The 20,501-nt window shown below is 43.0% G+C and overlaps 1 protein-coding gene across 2 annotated transcripts in view; it reads left to right on the forward strand.

Annotated features, from left to right (window-relative positions):
• The first annotated feature begins 9,690 nt into the window (after positions 1–9,690).
• Adam19 (ADAM metallopeptidase domain 19) overlaps positions 9,691–20,501 on the forward strand; it is an 85,842-nt gene continuing 75,031 nt past the window's right edge. The window contains exons 1-3 of one of the 2 annotated variants that reach the window (XM_027938598.3): positions 9,691–10,102; positions 14,179–14,264; positions 18,885–18,955. In XM_027938598.3, coding sequence (XP_027794399.1) covers positions 10,006–10,102; positions 14,179–14,264; positions 18,885–18,955 — 254 coding nt within the window. In that variant the 5' untranslated portion in view covers positions 9,691–10,005. Of the gene's footprint in view, positions 10,103–10,770; positions 11,286–14,178; positions 14,265–18,884; positions 18,956–20,501 lie in introns of those variants that run through there. The other variant, XM_027938599.3, reaches the window with a different exon arrangement.

The following is a 20,501-nucleotide window of genomic DNA, read 5'->3' on the forward strand; positions in this document are numbered from 1 at the left end:
ATATGGCATTGCCAATGTTTGTTTGTAACTATATTAGATCATTTTTTTTTCATGACTAAAATGACATTCCTGTGACTAGATAACGTTATAAAGAAAAGAGATCCATGTATTTCACAGTTCCAGAGGGTCATGTGCATCATCTTGGCTCCGATGGCCTGGTACGTGGCACACAGTGGTGGGAGTGCATTAGGAACAAAAGATCATATCCCCAGATGGGAAATCAGAGAATGGGACTAGGGCCCCTCAATCCCTTCTGAGGTTATGCCCCCACTTGACCTAAGGATGTACCCCTAGGATTAAGCCTCCAACAAGTGAGCATTTGAGGATAATTCACATCCAAACCATGGTACTGACCTACTAAATCACACATTCGTGATATTTGACCTAATATCTCCTCATAGGATTGTTATGGGCATTAAATTAGATGATAAAGGTGCTCTGCTTAGCACCAGCCAAACTGCTCACTAGTCAATAGTATTGATTGTTATTATGTGGCACTTTGGGAACTGTGCCCCATGTTGAAAAAAATCAAAAGACCCAAGGTACACATCAGGAAACCTGATCATGCGCTGTAATTGGTCATTTAATTTACTTGTCAATTACTTCCTTCTTTTATCCCACCATGATCATTATAGTGGAGTTGTCTTGGACTTCTGTGTAGATTCTAGCAGATGCCAAGTACATAATAGAGGCTCAATAAATACCTCTTGAATGAATGATTTGAAGGAAGAGCTTTATGGCTGTCAAGGGGCTGAGGAGATTTGCTTCTCCTGTGGATTATTGAAAAAACAAACAGAAGACTAAAGTCTTTAACATAAGCAAGAAACTTGAGTAAAAGGCCCTATTTATTTATTTATTTATTAAATTTTAATTTGTTATCTATGACAGCAAGATGCATTACAATTCATATTATACATATAAAGCACAATTTTTCATATCTCTGGTTGTACACAAAGTAGAGTCACACCATTCATGTCTTCATACATGTATGCAGAAGAGGAATGTCCATCTCATTCTACCATCTTTCCTACCCGCATGCCTCCACCCTTCCCCTCCCTCTCTTTGCCCTATCTACAGTTCATCTAATCTTCTCGTGCCTCCCACCTCCAACTCCATTATGAATCAGCCTCCTTATATCATAGAAAACACTCAGCATTTGGGTTTTTGAGACTGGCTAACTTCACTTAGCATTATATTTTCCAGTTCCATCCATTTACCTGCAAATGCCATGATTTTATTCTCTTTAATTGCTGAGTATTGTTCCATTGTGTATATATACCACATTTTCTTTATCCATTTATCTACTAGGTTGGTTCCACAGTTTAACTATCGTGAATTGTGCTGCTATAAACATTGATGTGGCTGTGTCACTGTGGTATGCTGTTTTTAAATCCTTAAAAATGGTGTGGAATGAGATGAACATTACTAACCTAAGTACATGTATGAAGACACGAATGGTGTGACTCTACTTTGTGTACAACCAGAGATATGAAAAATTGTGCTCTATATGTATAATATGAATTGTAATGCATCTTGCTGTCATATATAACAAATTAAAATTTAAAAAATAAAATAAATAGTATAGGCTGAGGAGTGGGATAGCTGGGTCAAATGGTGGCTCCATTCCAAGTTTTCCAAGGATTCTCCATACTGCTTTCCATATTGGCTGCACCAGTTTGCAATCCTACCAGCAATGTACCAGTGTGCCTTTTCCCCTACATCCTGGCCAACAGTTGTTGTTGTTTGTATTCTTGATAGCTGGCATTCTGACTGGAGTGAGATAAAATCCTAGAGTAGTTTCGACTTGTATTTCTCTAATTGCTAGGGATGTTGAATATTTTTTCATATATTTGTTGATTGATTGTATCTCCTCTTCTAAGAAGTGTCTGTTCAGTTCCTTGGCCCACTTATTGATTGGGTTATTTGTTTTTTTGGTATTAAGATTTTTAAGTTCTTTGTATACCCTAGAGATTAGTGCTCTATCTGATGTGCTTGTGGTAAAGATTTGCTCCCGTTTTGTTGGCTCTCTGTTCACCTCATTTATTGTTTCTTTTGCTGAGAAGAAGCTTTTTAGTTTGAATCCATCCCATTTATTGATTCTTGGTTTTAATTCTTGTGCTATAGGAATTTTATTAAGGAAGTCAGGTCTAATCCAACATGATGGAGATTTGGGCCAACTTTTTCTTCTAATAGACACAGTATCTCTGGTTTAATTCCTAGGTCCTTAATTCACTTTGAGTTTTGTGCATAGTGAGAGATAGGGGTTCAGTTTCATTTTGTTGCATATGGATTTCCAGTTTTCCCAGCGCCATTTGTTGAAGAGGCAGGCTAAAAGGCCCTATTGTTTTAATTCCTTCCATCAAAATGGATTCTATTGGATCCATAGTATTCTAACATGGCTCCCTCACAGAATATTTGTAAAGCAAGAGAGTTCTTGGGTGATTATGCATCTATTCCTATGGCTCAAATCAAGAGAACTGGGAATACCAAGTCCTTCAACGATGCAGAGTGACAGGAGCTCTCACACATTGCTGATGGGAATGCCAAATTGCACAGCCATTTTGGAAACTAATTTTTTTGCAGTTTCTTATAAAGTTCAACATATGCTTAACTATGATATCCAGCAGTTCCACTCCTATTTACCCCAGAGAAATGAAAACTTGTGTTCATTTAATATTTGAATATTTATGGTCACAATATTCCTGATTACAAAACCAGACACACCCAGGTGGCCTTCATCTGGAGAGTGGATGACTAACTATGGAACTTCCATACAATGAAACACCACTGAGCCATCTAAAGGAAGGAAGCATCTGTGCTCTCCATGAAAAAGGAGAGATGAAAATGTCTACATCCTGCATGGTTCCATTTACAGGACATCTTGAAAAGGGCCACACCAAGAGATATGAAACAGAACAGTGATGGCTAGAGCCTAGGCAGAGGGGTGTAATGCAAGAGGGAGGTGGAAAACTTTGGGGGTGGTCTTGATTGTGAAAGTGGTTCTTCAAATGTATGTTGTTTGTTAAAACTCATAGAACTGTAGACTAAAAATTGGAGACTGTTCATGTGCATAAGTTATATCTAAATAAATAGGAATTTTAAAAAAAAAACGAGCTTGTTCCTGGAAAAATGAATCACAAAGTCAGTTATCACAGGGCAACGTTATTTCCATAACAGGGGCCAATGAAGACCGTTATCTTGTGGTGGCTTGGAAGTTGGTGCTGAGTCAGAATGAGTTGACTGTTATTAATTATATAATTAATCTTATTAAAATTTTGTTGCACTTTGTAAATGTAGGGTAGGCAGGGGATGAGAGAAGAACAAAGTCCCATTTCTTGTTGTAATGGACTCACATTCTAGTAAAAGGGAGTAAGCAAAAGACAGGGACAGTATGCCATGATCAATATCTGATAATAATTGAAGACTGAGTACGTGGTTGGGGAATGTAGCTCAGTGGAAGAGCACATGCTTAGTGTGTTTCATTTCCAGCAAAACACTCTCTCTCTCTCTCTCTCTCTCTCTCTCTCTCTCTCTCTCTCACACACCCACACACACACACACACAAAGAAGTATGGCCATAAGTCATCTAATGATGGGGACATGTTCTAAGAAGGGTGGCATTAGGTGATTTTGTCATTGTGTGAACATCATAGAGTGTACTTACATAACCTAGATGGTACAGGTCAGTGACGACATGGCCTCTTGATGTAATGGAGAGATGTAAACAGATGTTTGAGGCTGTGGCTGGATTAACAGTGCACACTATTTTGCAGAAAACTTTTTTTTTATAGTGATCTAAAATAATGATAAAAAAATATAGAGTGATAAATACATAACCCAGTGACATAATTGTTTATTATCAAGAACTGTGTCCTGGACATCATCGTGTGTGCTATACTTTTATACAGCTGGCTGCGCAGTAGGTGTGTTTACAACAGAATCACCATGAACTCATGAGCGGTGTGTCCTGCTCTGGCTTTTCTATGGCTATGATGTCACAACTTTCCTAGCTCCCTGCTAACCTCATGGGACCTTCTCCTGTATGCAGGCTGCCGTTGACAGAAATGTCTCCATGCAGTATTCTACTGTACATAATTAGACTTGTCATGCATTACATAACTGAGTGCATGAACCAGGCGCCGTGAATAACACCCACCCCTCTGCAGCAACTGGCAGGAGAAGGAGGGGATGATTAACTGACATTTGCTGACTGTTTACTGTGGAAGACCGCTGTTCTAAACACAGAGCCTGAAGGAGCTAGGAACTGTCGTTACCATCATCCTGTATAGATGAGGCAACAGAGTCACAGAAAAGTTGATTCCTTTGCCCATGGTCACAGAGCTAATAAAGAACAGAAAAGGAATGTGACCCCTGGCAGGACGACTGTCTCTTAACCATAATAGAACACTATAGCTAGGAAGAGGCAGTGATTCAGCCACCTCAAATCCTGAATTTTAGCATTACATGGTATAACCCTGGCTCAGTTTCCTCAACATCAGAGTGAGAAATTCAGTATATATAAAGAGGTCAATTATGCAAAATGCTCTGCTTAATTCAGCTAAGACTTCTCTTTTTCTGTTTTTTTTTTTTAAAAATATGTTTATCATTTACCTACTCCACTTACTAAAACAATCACTTATGGTAGAAAATTAGAGAGAGATTTAAAAAATCCAAATAAAACAAAACAAAAAATTCCTCCATAGTCTCACCATGCAGAGGTTACCCCCGCTAACATTTTGGCACATTTCTTTCTAGTCTTTTTAAAAAAAATGTCCTTTATTTACATAGCTGAGATCATACTTCAATGTAATTTTGGATCCTGCTTTTTTCCCACTTAACATCAGAGCCTAAACTCTCATCATTTTAAGTGGCTGCACAATAATCCATCATATGGATATTATATAATTTATGAACTGTTCCTTCACAGTTGCATATTTAGGTTGCTTCCAATATTTTCACTATTATAAATAACCCACTATGAACACTCTAGTCCATAAATCTGTGTGTGCGCTGCAGATTATTTTTTTAGGATGGTTTCCCAGAAATGCAATTACTAGGTTAAATGTCAGAAATATTTTAAAGGTTATGTAGAGATGTAGTATTCTTTATAAAAAGTACATACATTCTTTACAAATAAATGGAAAGACTTCCAGGAGTCAAGAGCCATGTACGTACTTGTTCCCGAGTTTTAAGAGTGGAGCAGGGTGGCTGTGAGACAACTAGGGACGCTCTGACTTCTCCATAGTGTGTTGATCATTGGGCTTTTTCTCCAGCTACCTTCAGCTTGAGCTCCTCAAGTGTTAGGGGCACATGCTGATTCAAAGATCATCTGGCTGTCAGCTAATGGAAATAAGTTTCACGTATGAAGTTTGGATGTCTGTGGGAATTGCTCACAGCATCAGTTAAGCATGGCACTTGAGCATGTTTTACTTCACATAGTTGGTCGCTGTCATTATTGTAACAGCTCCTCACAGCTCCTGGGTGAAACAGATCGGAGGGGAATATTCCCATTCCCAGGTCATTCATTAGAAGCCCAGACCCACAAAGGAGAAGTGACTTACTCAAGGTCACAGAGCTGGTTGGAGAGAGCACCAAAACTAATCTCAGAGGTCTAGGACTGTGGCCTCGCATACAGATTGAATTAGTCTCCCACTCCAAATTCCTATGCCGAAACTCTAAACCCAATATGATTGCATTTGGAGATAGTCTATAAAAAGTCAATAAAGGTTAAAAAAAGTCATAAGGGTGAGGTCCTGCTCTGATAGAACAGAAGTTATTGTTACTCTTTCTTTCTTTCTTTCTTTCTTTCTTTCTTTCTTTCTTTCTTTCTTTCTTTCTGCACTGGGGATCACACCCAAGGGGGTGTTTTACCATTGAGATGCATCCCTAGTCCCTTTAAAGATATATTTTTAAATTTTGAAACAAGGTCCCAGTAAGTTGCTGAGAGTCTTGCCAAGTTGGGGAGGCTGGCCTTGGGTTAGCAATCCTCCTACCTCAGCTTCCTGAGACACTGGAATTACAAGCCTGTGACACTGCTCTGGTGAACTGCTGTTCTTATAAGAAACACCAGAACTTGCTTGCTCTCTTTCCGCATGTGGAGAGAAGATGTTTGAGGACCTGCAACATGACCATCTATAAGGCAGAGAGACCTCACCAGAAACCAACCCTGATGGCATCTTGATCTTGGACTTTTAGTCTTCAAAATTAAGAGAAGGTAAGTTTCTGTTGTGTAGGCCATTTGGACTGTGGTGTTTTGTTAGCCTTAGCAGACTAATACTAATACTAATGGTGCTTCCATAACAATATGGAATTGGCTTTGGAAATGGGTAATGGGGAGAGGCTGGATAAACTTGGAGGTCCATGCTAGAAAAAGCCTGGATTACCTCGAAGGACTGTTGGTAGAAAAGTGGATGTTAAAGATGATTCTGGCAAAGGTTCAGGAAGAAGAGTTATAGAGAAAGCTTCTATAGTCTTGGGAAACACATCTATCACCATGAACGTAATGTAATAGAAATGTACATGTTAAAGGTGATTCTAGCGACATCTCAGGTGGCAACGAGACATGTTATTAGAATAGAGGAAAGGTGGGCTGGGGCTGGGGCTCAGAGGAAGCCTACTTGCCTGTCATGTGTGAGGCACTGGGTTCGATTCTCATCACTGCATATAAATAAATAAAATAAAGGTCTATCAACAACTAAAATTAAAAAAAAATAGAGGAAAGGTGACCCTTGTTATAAAGTGGCAAAGGACTTGACTGAATTGTGTTCTAGTGTTTTGTGCAAAGTAGAAATTGTGAGTGACAAATTTAGACACGTATTTAGTTGCAGAGATTCCTAAACAAAGTGTTGAAGGTGTAGCCTGGTTTCTCCTGGATGCTTGTGCAAAATGTGGGAGAGGGGATATACAGTGAAGGAATTGTCAAGCCCATAAGAACCAGAACTTGAAAATTTCAGCCCATTCATATTGTAAAAGATGAGAAAGCATATTGTGGAGTGAACACCAAGATTGTGGCTGAAAAATTGCTCTGTAAGATTAACCCCATTTTTAGCAGAAGTCAGGTATTGGGATAGGATTGTACAAGTAAAGACACTACCAGTTTGGATCAAAGGGAACAGAATCAGGATGAAATAAAGGAAAGCTCTCGGATTTCTGGAATTCTACAGGACAGGGCAATAGAGCTTTTAGGCTTAGAACTTGCTTTATCCTTCAAGAATGGCACCTGCCAATAATCCCAGTGACTCAGAAGGCTGAGATAGGAGGATTGCAAGTTCAAGGCCAGCCTCAGCAACTTAGTGATATCCTATACCAAAATAAAAAATAAAAACAGGTTGGAGATATAGCTCAGAGGTGAAGTGCCCTGGGTTCAATCCCCAGTACCCCCACCCCCCCAAAAAAGAAAAGGGAAGAATGACCCTTAAGGCATTTCAGAGATCAACTGTGCTGCCACTTCATCCATGGGTACAAAGAGCAAGGCTGTTCTATAAGTTGGACCCTCTCTTCTTTGGGTCCAGTACTTCAAGGGCAGGGCTGTGGCAAAGAGCTATGGGAGGGAGTCCACTGCTTAGGACTGTGCGGATGACACTGTTGTGCCAGTGGACTTGAGGGCAGACCATCCAGCCAAAGAGATTGCAGAGCTTTAAGAAATAGTGGACTTTTGCCAGGAGTGGTGGTGTACTACTCAGGAGGCTGAGGCAGGTGTTTTTCAAGTTTGAGACCAGCCGAGGAAACTTAGTAAGACCCTAACCCCTAAATGTGACTATATTTGGAGATAAAATCTATAAGGTTACATAAGTTCAGAAGAGTGAGGTCCTGCTAGGCTAGCACTGGTGTCCTTAAAAGAAGAGGAAGAGACACCAAACAGTGCTTTCTCTGCACATATAGAGAGTCCATGTGAGGACACAGTGAGAAGTCAGCCATCTACAAGGCAGGAAGAGAAGCCTCACCAGAAACCAACTCTGACTACACTTGGAACTTGAGAATTCAAGCCTCCAGAACTGTGAGATAATAATTTCTGCTGTTTAAGCCACTGTCTGTGGTATTTTATTATGGCAGCTGGATGAGACTTATACAGAGACTTACACACCAATGACCAGAACTACATGTTTTATTTTCCTCCTGGGGAACCATAGGCAGGCTTTGACACACCTATCATGGTTTTCAGGAGTTCTTTGGTCTTCCTAACACATAACATTTTGTTCAACTGTACAAATCTGGGCTTGATCAATGAGGCTCAGTGGAAGGAACAGATTCATAGGATGTCTGGGGCCTCATTTTTAGAACTGAGCTTTGCTAAAGGATCTTAGACAAATCACTTTTCTCTGGTTATCAGTTTCTCCATGGCAAAATAAGGTGGGTTACTTTGGATCCTGAAGTTGTAAAGATCTGGGTTTGAATCCAGACCCTGACTTATTTAGCCTCTCAGGTTTGATTTTCTCATTTCTAAACAAGGATAATACTCTTAATTAATTCATTAATCCTACTCTATAGGATTAGTGAATTAATTAAGAGATAAAGTATGCAGTATCCCTAGTACATATAAAGGCCAATAACAAACTTTTACATGGAACCACCATTTGAACAACTATACCCCTCCTTGGTATTCATCCTAAAGAATTAAAGTCACTATACCACAGTGATGCATGCACACCCATGTTTGTAGCAGCACAATTCACAATAGCTAAACTATGGAAGCATTAGCAGATGAATGGATAAAGAAAATGTGTTATATACACACAATGGAGTCTTATTCAACCATAAAGAAAAGTCAAATTATGTCATATGCAGGAAAATGGATGGAACTTGAGACCATTATGTTAAGGAAAATAAACCAAACTCAGAAGGTCAAGGGTCACATGTTTTCTCTCATAAGTGGAAGCTAAAGAGGAAAAGGGAAAAGAAGTGGGGGATAGGGAATCTAATGAAAAATCAAAGGCAGGTCAGTAGAGGCAAGGAGGGAATGGGAGGAGGAGAGGGAGGGGGGAAGTATTGGGGAGTGATGTTGGCCAAACTATATTGTTATATTGTGTGCATGTATGAATATGTAACAATAAATCCCATCATTGTGTACAACTACAATAAACATATGGAAAGAAAAAATAACAGGCCTTTATTATGTTAAATTAGTACACATAAGGTGCTGAGGGTAGGGTCTGATACTCCTAGCTGTGATTTTCTCATTCTAGAGATAAGTAGTCAGTAAGTGATGGTCGCTATTTTAGGTCTCATCTTCTATTTCATCCCAAATCCTTTACCCTCACCATCGGGAATTCTGCCCCCTGCCCCTCCAAGGTCCTTGGGCTTTCTGGCCTCAGCAGTTCGTCCAGTCTGGTGCTTCCGCCTAGTGTTCCATTTCTCCTCCTCCGGAGCTCAGATGTCTTCCCCTTGGGATTCCTGATCTTTACCCCCCTCCCCCAGCCAGAAGAAATGGCTGGCTCCTTGATTTGTGTCCTGCTAAGAAAACAACTCCATATAGTACTTAGTTCTCCGTGCCTAGTGGTTGGGTTAACTCTTTAGGAGCCTGCCTCCAAGAGTGGCGGCCTCGGGGGGCACAGCGCTGGGTCCGTTGCCTCTGTCACCCACAGCGACTAGCACAGTGCAGGACTGACTCAACCGACCGCGATGCAACGAGGGGTCTAGTTTTACTCTTAACAAACCCAAGCCCCCCGACTCTCCCCAGGCCGCATCCACCGTGAATCCATCTCCTCCGTGGGCTCGGGTGACCCTAGCGGAAGTCCCCTTCACCTGAGTCAGCCTGGCTCCCCAGGGGTTTCGTCGGCTCCTCCCCTGGCCAGTCCCAAAGCCCCCTCCCGGCCGCGCCTCCGCTCCTCCATCCCCTTGGCCGAGCCCCGCGGGGCTGGGGGCGGAGCGTCTCGGCAGAGGGCTGGGAGCCGGGAGCAGAGGCTTTTAGGCGAGCGGTCGGCTGCAGACGCGCCGCCACTGCCGCTGGGCCGGGGGCAGGCATGGCAGAGGGCGTGTGAGCACGGAGAGCGAGGGGCCGCCGTCACCATGCCCGGGGGCGCGGGCGCCGCCCGGCTCTGCTTGCTGGCTCTGGCTCTGCAGCTGCTCCGGCCGCGGGCGGCTCGGGAGCTGGGATGGACGAGAAGTAAGTGGCGGGGCGTTGGGGGGATGGAGGAGGGTGGGCTGCGTGGCTCAGGGACCTGGGAGTCTCCCCTGTCCCCGGAGCGTCGGGACCGCGATTTCTGCTCCCCCTTGCAACTCCCCGGGGCCTGCGCCTCGGCCGCCCCAAGCCTAGGATTCCAGGCTTTGTTTCCACTTGGTGCCCCCCGGGAGGTAGTGGAGATGGGGAGACCTGGAGCTAGCAGAAAACAGCCGGTCCTCTCGCTGGCTTGCCTTCCCCCTCTCTTTCTCCTTCCTCTGTTTTTCTGCTTTGGGCTTCTCTTTCCGCTGCTCTCCCGATCTCTCCTCTTTTCTCATGGTCCCTCATCCTCGCTCCGCCTGTCTCTAGTGTCCAGTGCCCTGGCCGTGCTCCAGCATCCCAACCGTCTGCCCACGCGGCCTGGAGAGCAGCCCCCTGGCACCATGCTCTGTGCCAGGCGCAGGCGGGTGGGAGAAAATAAAATGCCCCCGGGACTTGCTGGTAAGGTGTCTCGCTGGGTATCGCCTATTGTGATGTGCAGACCCTGGAACTGGCGATAACCATTGAACCACCCCACCACCCTACTGAATAAAGGTCAAGTCCAGAGCACCCCTTACACAGATGAGAAACTGAGGCCCACAAAAGGGAAAGGACTTGCCCATAGCTCCGCCACAGATTGAGGTTGTGCAGGCTGGAAACCAGGGCTCTCTTTCCATCCTATCCGACCTCATCCGGCCTCAGTTTCCCCTTCTGTATAAAGTAAAGGGATTGGACTCAATGCGTAAAGCTTTGTTCGGTGAACTCTGCTGTTCTCACAACTAGTTTCCCAGACATCACTCTTTCTCTGGGTCGATCTCAGAGGCGCTCCCCGGGGGCGGTGACCGTGTTCTTTTTATGACCCCAGAAACCTTAGCCCTCACTCTGCCGCCGCCGCAGACTGGCTGGGCAGACTCCAGACCGACGCTTGCAGGACCAACTGTCAGCGTTTTTAAATCAAGAGAGAGCGAGCCGGGTGGGGCCTGGACAGGCTGCATTCTCAGCCGAGGTAGAGCGAGGAGGCTGTGCTGGCGGGGACCGTGCGGAGCTTGCAGTGCGAGATCCCAAGGTCCTCCCGCGCGTCCGCGGGCGGATGGAACCGCCTTTTAAAGCTCTTGTGCCAAAAGGGAAATCATGGCCCTGGGGCTTCACGGTAAGTCCAAGAAATGAGAAATTCCATAATTTCTCCATGGTTAGGGGCTTCTTGAGAAAGAGGGAACTAGGTTCTATTCGTCTCTGATTTTGAAGTCCAGTGGGAGGCATGAGTCTGTGCTTCTTGCAGGAGAAAAGCAGGCAGAAAGGACAGGAAAGCCAGTGCTCTGAGTCTGAGTCCTCACAGACCTTAGCTGTACAATAACCTGGGAAGTAATAAAAAGTGGAAAAGAAATGAAATGACATGCAATCCCCAATTCACAGTTGCTATTAATATTTTTGTTTTCCCCTATCGTCTTCTTGTGTGCCTAAAAATATATATTGATAACATTGGAATCGTACCATAAAGTTTTGTGTCTTGCAGTTTTCACTTCACATTACAAGCATTTCCCAAATCATTACATTCTCCAAAACTACAACTGTTTTTTTCTTTACTTTTTTGGTACTGGGTATTAAACCCATGCTTTACCACAGAACTACATTCCTACACCTTTTCATTTTTATTTAAATTTTGACACAGGGTCTCACTAAGATGCTGAGGGTCTTGCAGATTTGCTGAGGCTGGCCTCAAACTTGCGGTCTTCCTGCCTTAGCTTCTACATTTGCTGGGATTACAGGCATGCTCCATCATGCTGAAAAACAACAACAACAACATACTTTTTATGACTACAAATTCCATCAAGAGACTGCAGAAATATAATTTTCAAAAAGTTAGAAACTGGACTCATACAAATGTGGCACAGATGTACTCATTTCATTAATAAGGCAATGAATAGGAGGGTAAAGTTGGTGGAAAGGAGAATTACAGTAACAGGGTCATAAAGGTATTGGAGAAAGAGTGTTGAAATCTTGTGGCTAAGACAGATACAGAAGTGGTGGATGCCCCAAGCATAAAATAACCGTAATTCTTGGTCATCTTTCTACCATGGCAAAATCATTTGTATCTTCCCAAGAGAAAACTGTAGTTCATATGTATCTTTATAGAGTATAGGCTTTTAGTCAATAGTGAATAAAAAGTCAAAGGTACATTCTTTTAGATAAGTCAGTAATCCATGGGAGGGCTCCAATCTGACACTAGAGAGAGTTCTGCTTTCTCCTTGCCTTGTTTCCAAGTTTGTACCAACTTTTTGATTGTTAGAAAAAGATGTGATAAATATCATTTAGTGCCTTTAAATATTCCATTAAATATCATATAATTCTTTTTTGTTTAAATAATCTAGATTTAGGATAGGGATTGTGCCTGTCTTTTCCCCCCATGAGTATTAAGCACCTAGCATAGTACCCAGCACATAGTCAAGAACTCAAAAAATATTTGGTAATGTGTTGCTTCTGATTTTTTTTAACTTGTGTTAGAAAGCTAATGCTTGTTGAATAAATTATTTTTTATGATTTTTAAAATTTTTTATTCTAATTTCTTATACATGACAGCAGAATGCATTTCAGTTCATAATACACAAATGGAGCACAATTTTTTCATTTCTCTGATTGTACACAATGTAGAGTCATACCCTTCGTGTCTTCATACATGTACCTAGGGTAATGATATTCATCTCATTCCACCATTATGATATATTTTGATTGCAAGTATATCACCTCAGTAATCTGAAAGGAAAGATAATAATCAATCATAATCCATCCTACAACTCTAATGGAACTACAGCCATCTTTTATATCACTCATTACATTCTATGTAATTGATAGGGTTGGTTTAGAATGAATAGTTTTGGAGCCTTTACCCCCATCCCCAGAAGTCCTTTGGGCTTAGCTTCTTCTTGAGACTAATTTGCTTAGGTCTTAGGAAATTCTCATTTCATTAAGATAATCTGGAACCCGTGTTTAACATCTGCTCTTCCCCTTGAATATATCTACCCCATAATTTCAATTCCCCTTCTTGCAATCTAGAAATACTGCTGCCTACTTCTCAGGGTTGGCGTGAGAATGATTTGTTGAGTAGGAAGTAAAATACATATGCAAACTTGCCATTAGCTCAAGTTACATGTGATTTCTCTCCAGTGGGAAAGGAATTTCACATTGACTTCCCCCCCAAACATTGTGAGATGGGCAGGTGGGTATCACTATCCTCAACGAGAAAACCAAAGCTCAGTGGGAACAATACCCTTGAGTTTAACCTCTAGCTTATACCCAGAATCCCACCACTTCATTCCTCTCCACTGATGTCATTCAAGTCTGAGCCACTGCCATCCCTCACCAGGGCTCCTGCTAGTCTCCAGCCTCCTTCCTGCTTCTACTCCCAGCCCCTCCATGCTTCCCCATCCCCCCACTCCCATTCTCCACTCAGCAGACAGAGTGATCTTTTTAAACCTAATACAGATCAGATTGCACTGTGTTTAAAACATCCATTGCCTTCCAAGTCTATTTATAATAAGATCCAGGCACTTTCCATGGCTTTACATTTATCAGACCCGCAGCTGTCTTGCTGACCACTCTCTCACTGACTTCCTTTCACTCTACCTTCTCATTCCTTAGGCCAAGTCCATTTCTGCCCAGGCATTGCACTAGCTGGGGGGATTGCTCTCCTGGGGACACTTCTCCCTCTGTCTCAAGTACGCACCATGTGTCTCTATTCCATGACCCTATTTTATTTTCTTCAGGGCACTTAGCACCACAGTGTTTGTTCCTTTTCTGTCTCTCACCTCTGTAAGGTAGATTTGGTGAGTACAAAGACCTTGTTTGTCCTGTTCACCACTTTATAACCAACACCTGGAAGAGTCCACAGCCCCGGAGGAGTATCAAGAACCTGCAACCAGCGGGTCTTCTGAAGACCCCCTGCAGAGTTCTCTCCAGGTGGCAGTAGTTGTCACAGAAAGTACATATATGGCTTGGCTAAGGTATGGAGGGTCGGCTTCCCATGGTTCTGCATCTTGTATTGGCAGGAGGAAGTGAGGAAGGCAGCCCCCAGCTACAGCATGAACTCATAATACCTCAGTGGAAGACTTCAGAAAGCCCCATGAAAGAAAAGGTAAGAGTCTAAAGCTCTCATCTTCAGGGGCAGGAGTTGACAACTCTGTGAGGCTTGGGGCCACTTACTAAGCGCTCTTGGAGGCTCAGTCATTACCACTGGTTCTGCTTTTCTCACTTGATCCTCTCTGGGTTGGTTTTGGATATCTTCAATGGGACTTTCCTTCATTGTATGACAAACTTCTAGAAAATTCCAAATGCTATTAGTTGAGAAAAATGAAAATTCACACTAATGCTGACACAAAAAAAGTGCAAATGTAATAGTGTCATGGAAATCACTTTTGATTGGAATATATTAAATATTGTCATTTTATTTTTTGCTTTGCATAATAGGTGCTTCGTTTTGTTAACAGGATTATGGGCTTGGATAGAAAAGGGCTAATCTAAACTCCTAATCTTTCTTTTTTTTTGTGGTACTGGTGATTGAACCAGCGTCTCACACATGCTAGACAAGTGCTCTATCACTGAGCTCTATTTGCAGCCCTTTAAAAAAAAAATGATTTTGAGAAAGGGCCTTGGTCAGTTGCCCAGGTCAGCCTCAAATTTGTGATCCTCCTGGTTCAGCCTCCTGAGTAGCTGAGATTACAGGTTTTTGCTACTATCCTGGATCTAAACTATTTTTAATAAGAAGCAGGGCTGGACCTAGGCCTGAGAAATGTATGTTAAAATCCTATAGTCTCCTTGGGCCAGAACACCAGTAAAATGTGGAAGCTTTATCAAGGTGATTGGGAACAAAACTGAAAATATTGGGACCTGTATGTCTAGGACACTGTTTCTGGTTCTGGGGTTCACTGCTGAAAGTGAGACATGAAAAGCAGAAAGGAAGATGTTCTTGTTATATGGCAGTAGGCTGCTATGTGATCTTCTAAAGAACTTGAGCTTCCTCATTTATAAAATGCATCTTAGAGGGAATAAGCAGGAGGAAAACTGGAGACAGGGACTGGCTTCTAGGAGCCCTGGGTTCAAACGGTGTGTGATTTATCAGCACTTAGAAGCAAGATGATAGCAGGAGAGAGATGCATCAGGAAAGACTTCAGACATTGTGGCTTTTGAGTCTGGAAACTGAGTGGAGAAGAGAAATGCCTAGCATTCTCTAAGTTATAGTGAGAGTGGTACACACATGTCCCCAAATGCTCCACTTGGGTTTATTAGGAGGAACTCACAATGAAACTTAGGGCAGATAAAAGCAAGGACATTTTGGCTTAAAAGCAGCAAATCATTTTGTCAAAAAGTAGGAAAGGCTGAAAATAATTTCAGGAACAAATCTAGACAAATTAATGAATGGCCATCCTAGAGCAGATTATTTTTAAGAATTCAGATCTTGGATATTTCAACCCACCATTATTGCCTGAGGAATGGATCTGATACTTTTTATAGAGGCTTCTTTGTTCCTTCCAGATGTGAGATGCCAGGCATCCTCAGGAAGGGCTGAGGAACAAAGCAGAGGACCAAATCCTGTCTTTGTTCCCAACCATTGTCTGCCCAGAACGTGGGCTATTGTGTTCTGAGGGAACAGTGAGCACAGTGCCCAGCACCATAAATATTTGTTGAATGAATGTCAGAGAGAAGGAGGGATGGATGGAGGGAGGGAGGGAGAAAGAGAGAGAGGGAGAGAGAGAGAGAGAGAGAGACAGAGAGGAAATCAAAGCTGGATTTCATTCAGATCTCTTATTCTATTACGTATTTCATTCATTTGCTAAACATGAGTTAGACTCTGAGATACTAAATGCTCTGCTGGATTTTAAGGCGCATATAAACGAATAGGTCAGGTTTCCAATAACTTATAGAGCTGAAGATCTATTTAGTCTAGCCCTAAACACAAAGGACTTTTGACCCTTCCCTTGGGCAATTTTGACAGAGGGTCAGCTCCCTAGGGTTTCTGGGAGAGCTGTTGCTGCCCCCTCCCCAGCATAGAGCTGGTCAGGAGGGCTGGACAGGGAAGCTTCATAGATCCTCAAAATGTAGTTTCATTTCAAATGTCCCCTGGAAACAAGCAACATCTTATTTTAAGTATCAGTGTCTAAACACCTTCCAGAGCAGAGAGAATTGTTTTTGGATTCCCCATATAAAAATAAGTTTTAGTACTCATGGGGCAGCTCGTGTCTCTTTGGGGGAGAGGTGATAGTGCTGCGAGTGTGCCAACAGTCTTTTTTTACGTGGGCCTCACGTGGTTGTCTGCCTCTTGGATAATTGCCACAGCTCTGTCTCTGTGTGCTCTTTCTCAAATGCTCACGTGGGGCTCTGTCCCTGGTGCTCAGTGTGATTGGGCAGGGCACTTGCTCTGGGGTTCCCTGGAGTAAAAGTGGCAAAGGACCTTGCTACCAGAATAGGTGCTGGCAAAGCTGAATCAAGGTGGCAGAAATGGAGAGGTGAATCTTTTAGTGAAAGTGATTGGGCAAACATATCCCCCAGCTTCCTGCCCCAGGGTTTGCAATGTCCCTTCTTAAAATGAGGTAATAGGATTAATTAGGCAATAGGTAGGTTGCCCAAGAGTCCGTGTTGGAACATTCAGAGTTCATCAGGGATGCTGGACCCTAATGGGGGGAGTGGGCTTTGCTACAAGGAAGAAAGAATGTGCTAGAAAAACGCAGGTGCCTAACCAGAGGTGACAGAACAGGTGACCCACTTTCTCAGAGATGCCAGAACTAAGTTAGAGTCACCCTTAAAAGGGGTAGAAGCTCCATAAGGACGTTTGTGGATTGAAGGGACTTTAAGAATCTATCAGTTCCTTGGTTCCAAGTTAGAAAACTCTAACATGTGACACCTGGTGACACTCCCAGCAACTCAGGAGGTTGAAGCAGGGGGATCACAAATTGTAGGCCAGCCTCAGCAACTTAGTGAGACCCTGTCTCAAAATGAAAATATAAAAGAGCTGGGGATGGAGCTCAGTGGTAAAGCACCCCTGTATAAATAAATAAATATACCCCAAAGAATATTTACTATTATTAATACATGAATGTTTTTTTAAACTTTTTAAAAGATTATTTCTTCAAGGAAAGTTCAATAGCCTTGACTTGAAATGTTTAAGCACTTCAAGGTTTATTATGATGTAGGTTTATTATGATTTAACTTTCGGATTTATTTGAAATTTTCTATTCTTAAATGATATAAGCAATTATAAACATATGGAAAGAAGTACAAAAGAAAATAAAGTTAACTCATAATCCCACTGCTTAGAGTAACTATGGTCACCTTTAGGTTTATTTCTCTCTACCTTTTCTCTTTACAAAAGTGTGTGTGTGTGTGTGTGTGTGTGTGTGTGTGTGTGTATATATATATATAAGTATTTTTTTGCTTATTTTGTTTTTAACTAATTTTTGATTGGGGCATTGTAATTATATATAAAAGTAGGACACATTGTGACATATTTGAACATGCACAAAACTTGGCCAATTTCATTTGCCACTACCTCCCTTTTTCCTCCCTCATCCTTTCCCTTGGTCCCCTTCCTCTACTCCACTGGCCTTCCTTCTATTTTCATGACCCCTCCTTTTTTATAAAACATATTTATTTATTTTTGGTATTTGCAGTTGAACCCAGAGGTGCTTTGCCACTGAGCCACATTTTGAGACAGGCTCTTGATAAGTTGCTAAGGTTCTCACCAAGGTGCCTGGGGCTGGCCTCTACCTTGTGATCCTCCTGCCTCAGCCTTCTAAGTTGCTGGGATTACAGGCGTGCACACCTTACATACCCATCTTACAAAAATGTATTTAAATAAAATATACAGTGTTAAATTTGAAGCCTTTTGCCTAATGCTTATTGTGTAAACTTTCTTAGTAATTTAAAAATTACTTAAAATCCCTGTTTTCAATGAGTTTATAGTGTTCTGTCCTATGAATGAGTCATTGTTTATTTGAACATTCTGCTTTGGGACATTTAGGTTATATTTCATTATTTATTATTGTACATATTAAGCATCTTTGTTGACAAACCTTTGCCAGTGCTTCTGTTTGTCTTCTTCAGCTGGTCTTATATTACTGAATAAAATGGTTTAACAATTTTTAAAACTCTTGGTCCATATAGTCAAATTATTTTCCAGAGGGTTGGTGTCAATTTGAATTCCCTGTCCTAGGGTACGAAATGCCTATTTTACTGCATTACGATTTGTGGTTTAAGATGATCTTTGTCACTTTGACTTCATGTCAGGTATGGCATATATTTTAGAGTGTGCGTGGGGGTATGATTCACCCATAATGTTGAGAGATTTTCATGTGCATGGGCCCTTTGTGAATCTCAAATGATCTGTTGTAGGGAGGGTTGGTGACACATCCAGGTTTGCACAGGTGCAGGTGTCAGAGCCAGGACTTGACTCCAAGGCTGACTCCCCAGGAAATTTACTGTTGAGGATCTTGCTTTCCTGTGTTTCCTTTGGCCAGGCCGCACGCATGCACCTCCACAGAATCTTGGCTTGTAGATTCTTTCCTTTGCTTCTCAGGAGAAAGCGGATGGGGGAAGGATTTGGGTCATTCTGGGACTGAAGTCAGTTCGTGTTTGGGCTGGAAATGCAATTGACCTTTTCCTGCTCGCTTCCTGTGGATCCATGTGTGAGCACTGTGCTGACCCTGGGAGCCAGGGTCCCTGCTTTTAGGAACTAACATTTTGTTGTTGTTGTTCCTTTTAGCATCCACTCAAAGCTGAGCTCAGGGTAATGGCCGAGGGGCGAGAACTGATCCTGGACCTGGAGAAGAATGAGTAAGTGGACTCCTTCTTTGTCTGAAATGAAACAATTAACTTCTCTGTCAACAAGGACACAGGTGTCACTGGGAAGGAAGCATTTAGTGGAGTGACACCAAGCTATCAATCCTTGGTCCCTGTAGGGGAGCATCTTGCCAAGACAGGGCTTTTGCATAGTCTCTTGACTTGCTGTGAAAGATGAAATCACTGGACTCCTAACGTCTTGCCTAAACTTTCTTAGGCTATATTTCCGGTGCCTCTTGGAGCTCTTTGCAGGCCCTGGTTGGTGTATATGTGAGGTTAATGGAGGGGATGAGCAGGAGGTGGCTGCCTTATTAGCTCAGGCCTAGCACTTGGCAGGAAGCGAAGGCAATCAGCAGAGAGAGGCCAGGCAGAGCATGCCGCCACTGGGCGCCTCTGGTCCATCTATCCTGGGTCAGTTACATCTGAGATTTGGCCAATAAGGACACTGTCTGCAGTCTCCTGGCTTCACTAGGCCCCAGCTCCTCCAGGTCCCTAACCTCATCCACCTTGGGTAGTGCCTGGCTCAGAACCGTTTCCACATTGATTTGCCACCAGGCGTAGTTGTGTCTTGATTTTATCATTGAGGGGTGAGTAGACATAACCCAGAACTTCCTTGGCTAGTCACGGTCTGCCTGGCCACTGAGCGGCTCTCCTTACTTGCCTGAGGGATTCTGAAGGCCTCTGTACTCTCCTCACCAACAGTCCCACTTTCACCCACCACGTGGACATTGAAGATAAGGATGCATGCCTTGGAGAGCTGCCCGTCTCCTCTTGGCAGCCTCCAACCCCCACTGGAAGCTGATGAGTAATCAAATACATCACTGCCAAGAAAGGGATGGAGAAGGGCCTTGCATGTCCCAGAGGATGGGAATGGTGCTTGGCTTGGGTGCAAAGGGACAATATAATTTATTCCAAATTTGGCCTCTCTGGACGCTTGCAGAGGAGGATGAGTGGTGTCCCAAGTGTGGTGCGAGTACAGCTTAGCAGTTGGGGTGATAAGGAGGCTTCCTTCACATCTCTCCTCTGCCCTGGGATGTGGCGGCCTTCGGGAAGACAGAGGGCTGGGCATTGCCATTACTTTTGCAACTCTCCTCCAGAGTGTAACTAGGCTTTTACTGGCTTAGTGGAATGTTTCTTTTCTCCCATTTTCCTGGAACCTATCTGGCTGGCTGCATCCCCAGAGGGTGCAGGACCTCCTTGCCCAGGGCTTCTCTTTGGTTGTCTCCCGGGGTCCTATAGGAAAAAGACCCTTACAGGGATTGTTCTGGAGAGCTCTTAGGGGCCTGCTTTAGTCCTTCAGTGCTTTGGTTCTGGTCTAAATGTTTCCTATTGTCACCTGAGTTTAATCTGTCCTGTTCTGCCCCCCGTACAGCCCTTAGGCTTCCTCTGGTGTTGGTGTTATGGGCAAAGACTTAAGAGTTGGATCAACCAAGCAGAGACCTCAGGACTTGAGACCTTGTTCTTCCCTCCCGTTTTGAATTTTTTTTGCAAGATCTAATAGGAAGTTAGAACAGGAAGACACCTTAGAAAGCATTGAATA

The sequence above is a fragment of the Marmota flaviventris genome, chromosome 5 (genome assembly GCF_047511675.1).
Source record: "Marmota flaviventris isolate mMarFla1 chromosome 5, mMarFla1.hap1, whole genome shotgun sequence".
Classification (NCBI taxonomy): domain Eukaryota; kingdom Metazoa; phylum Chordata; class Mammalia; order Rodentia; family Sciuridae; genus Marmota; species Marmota flaviventris.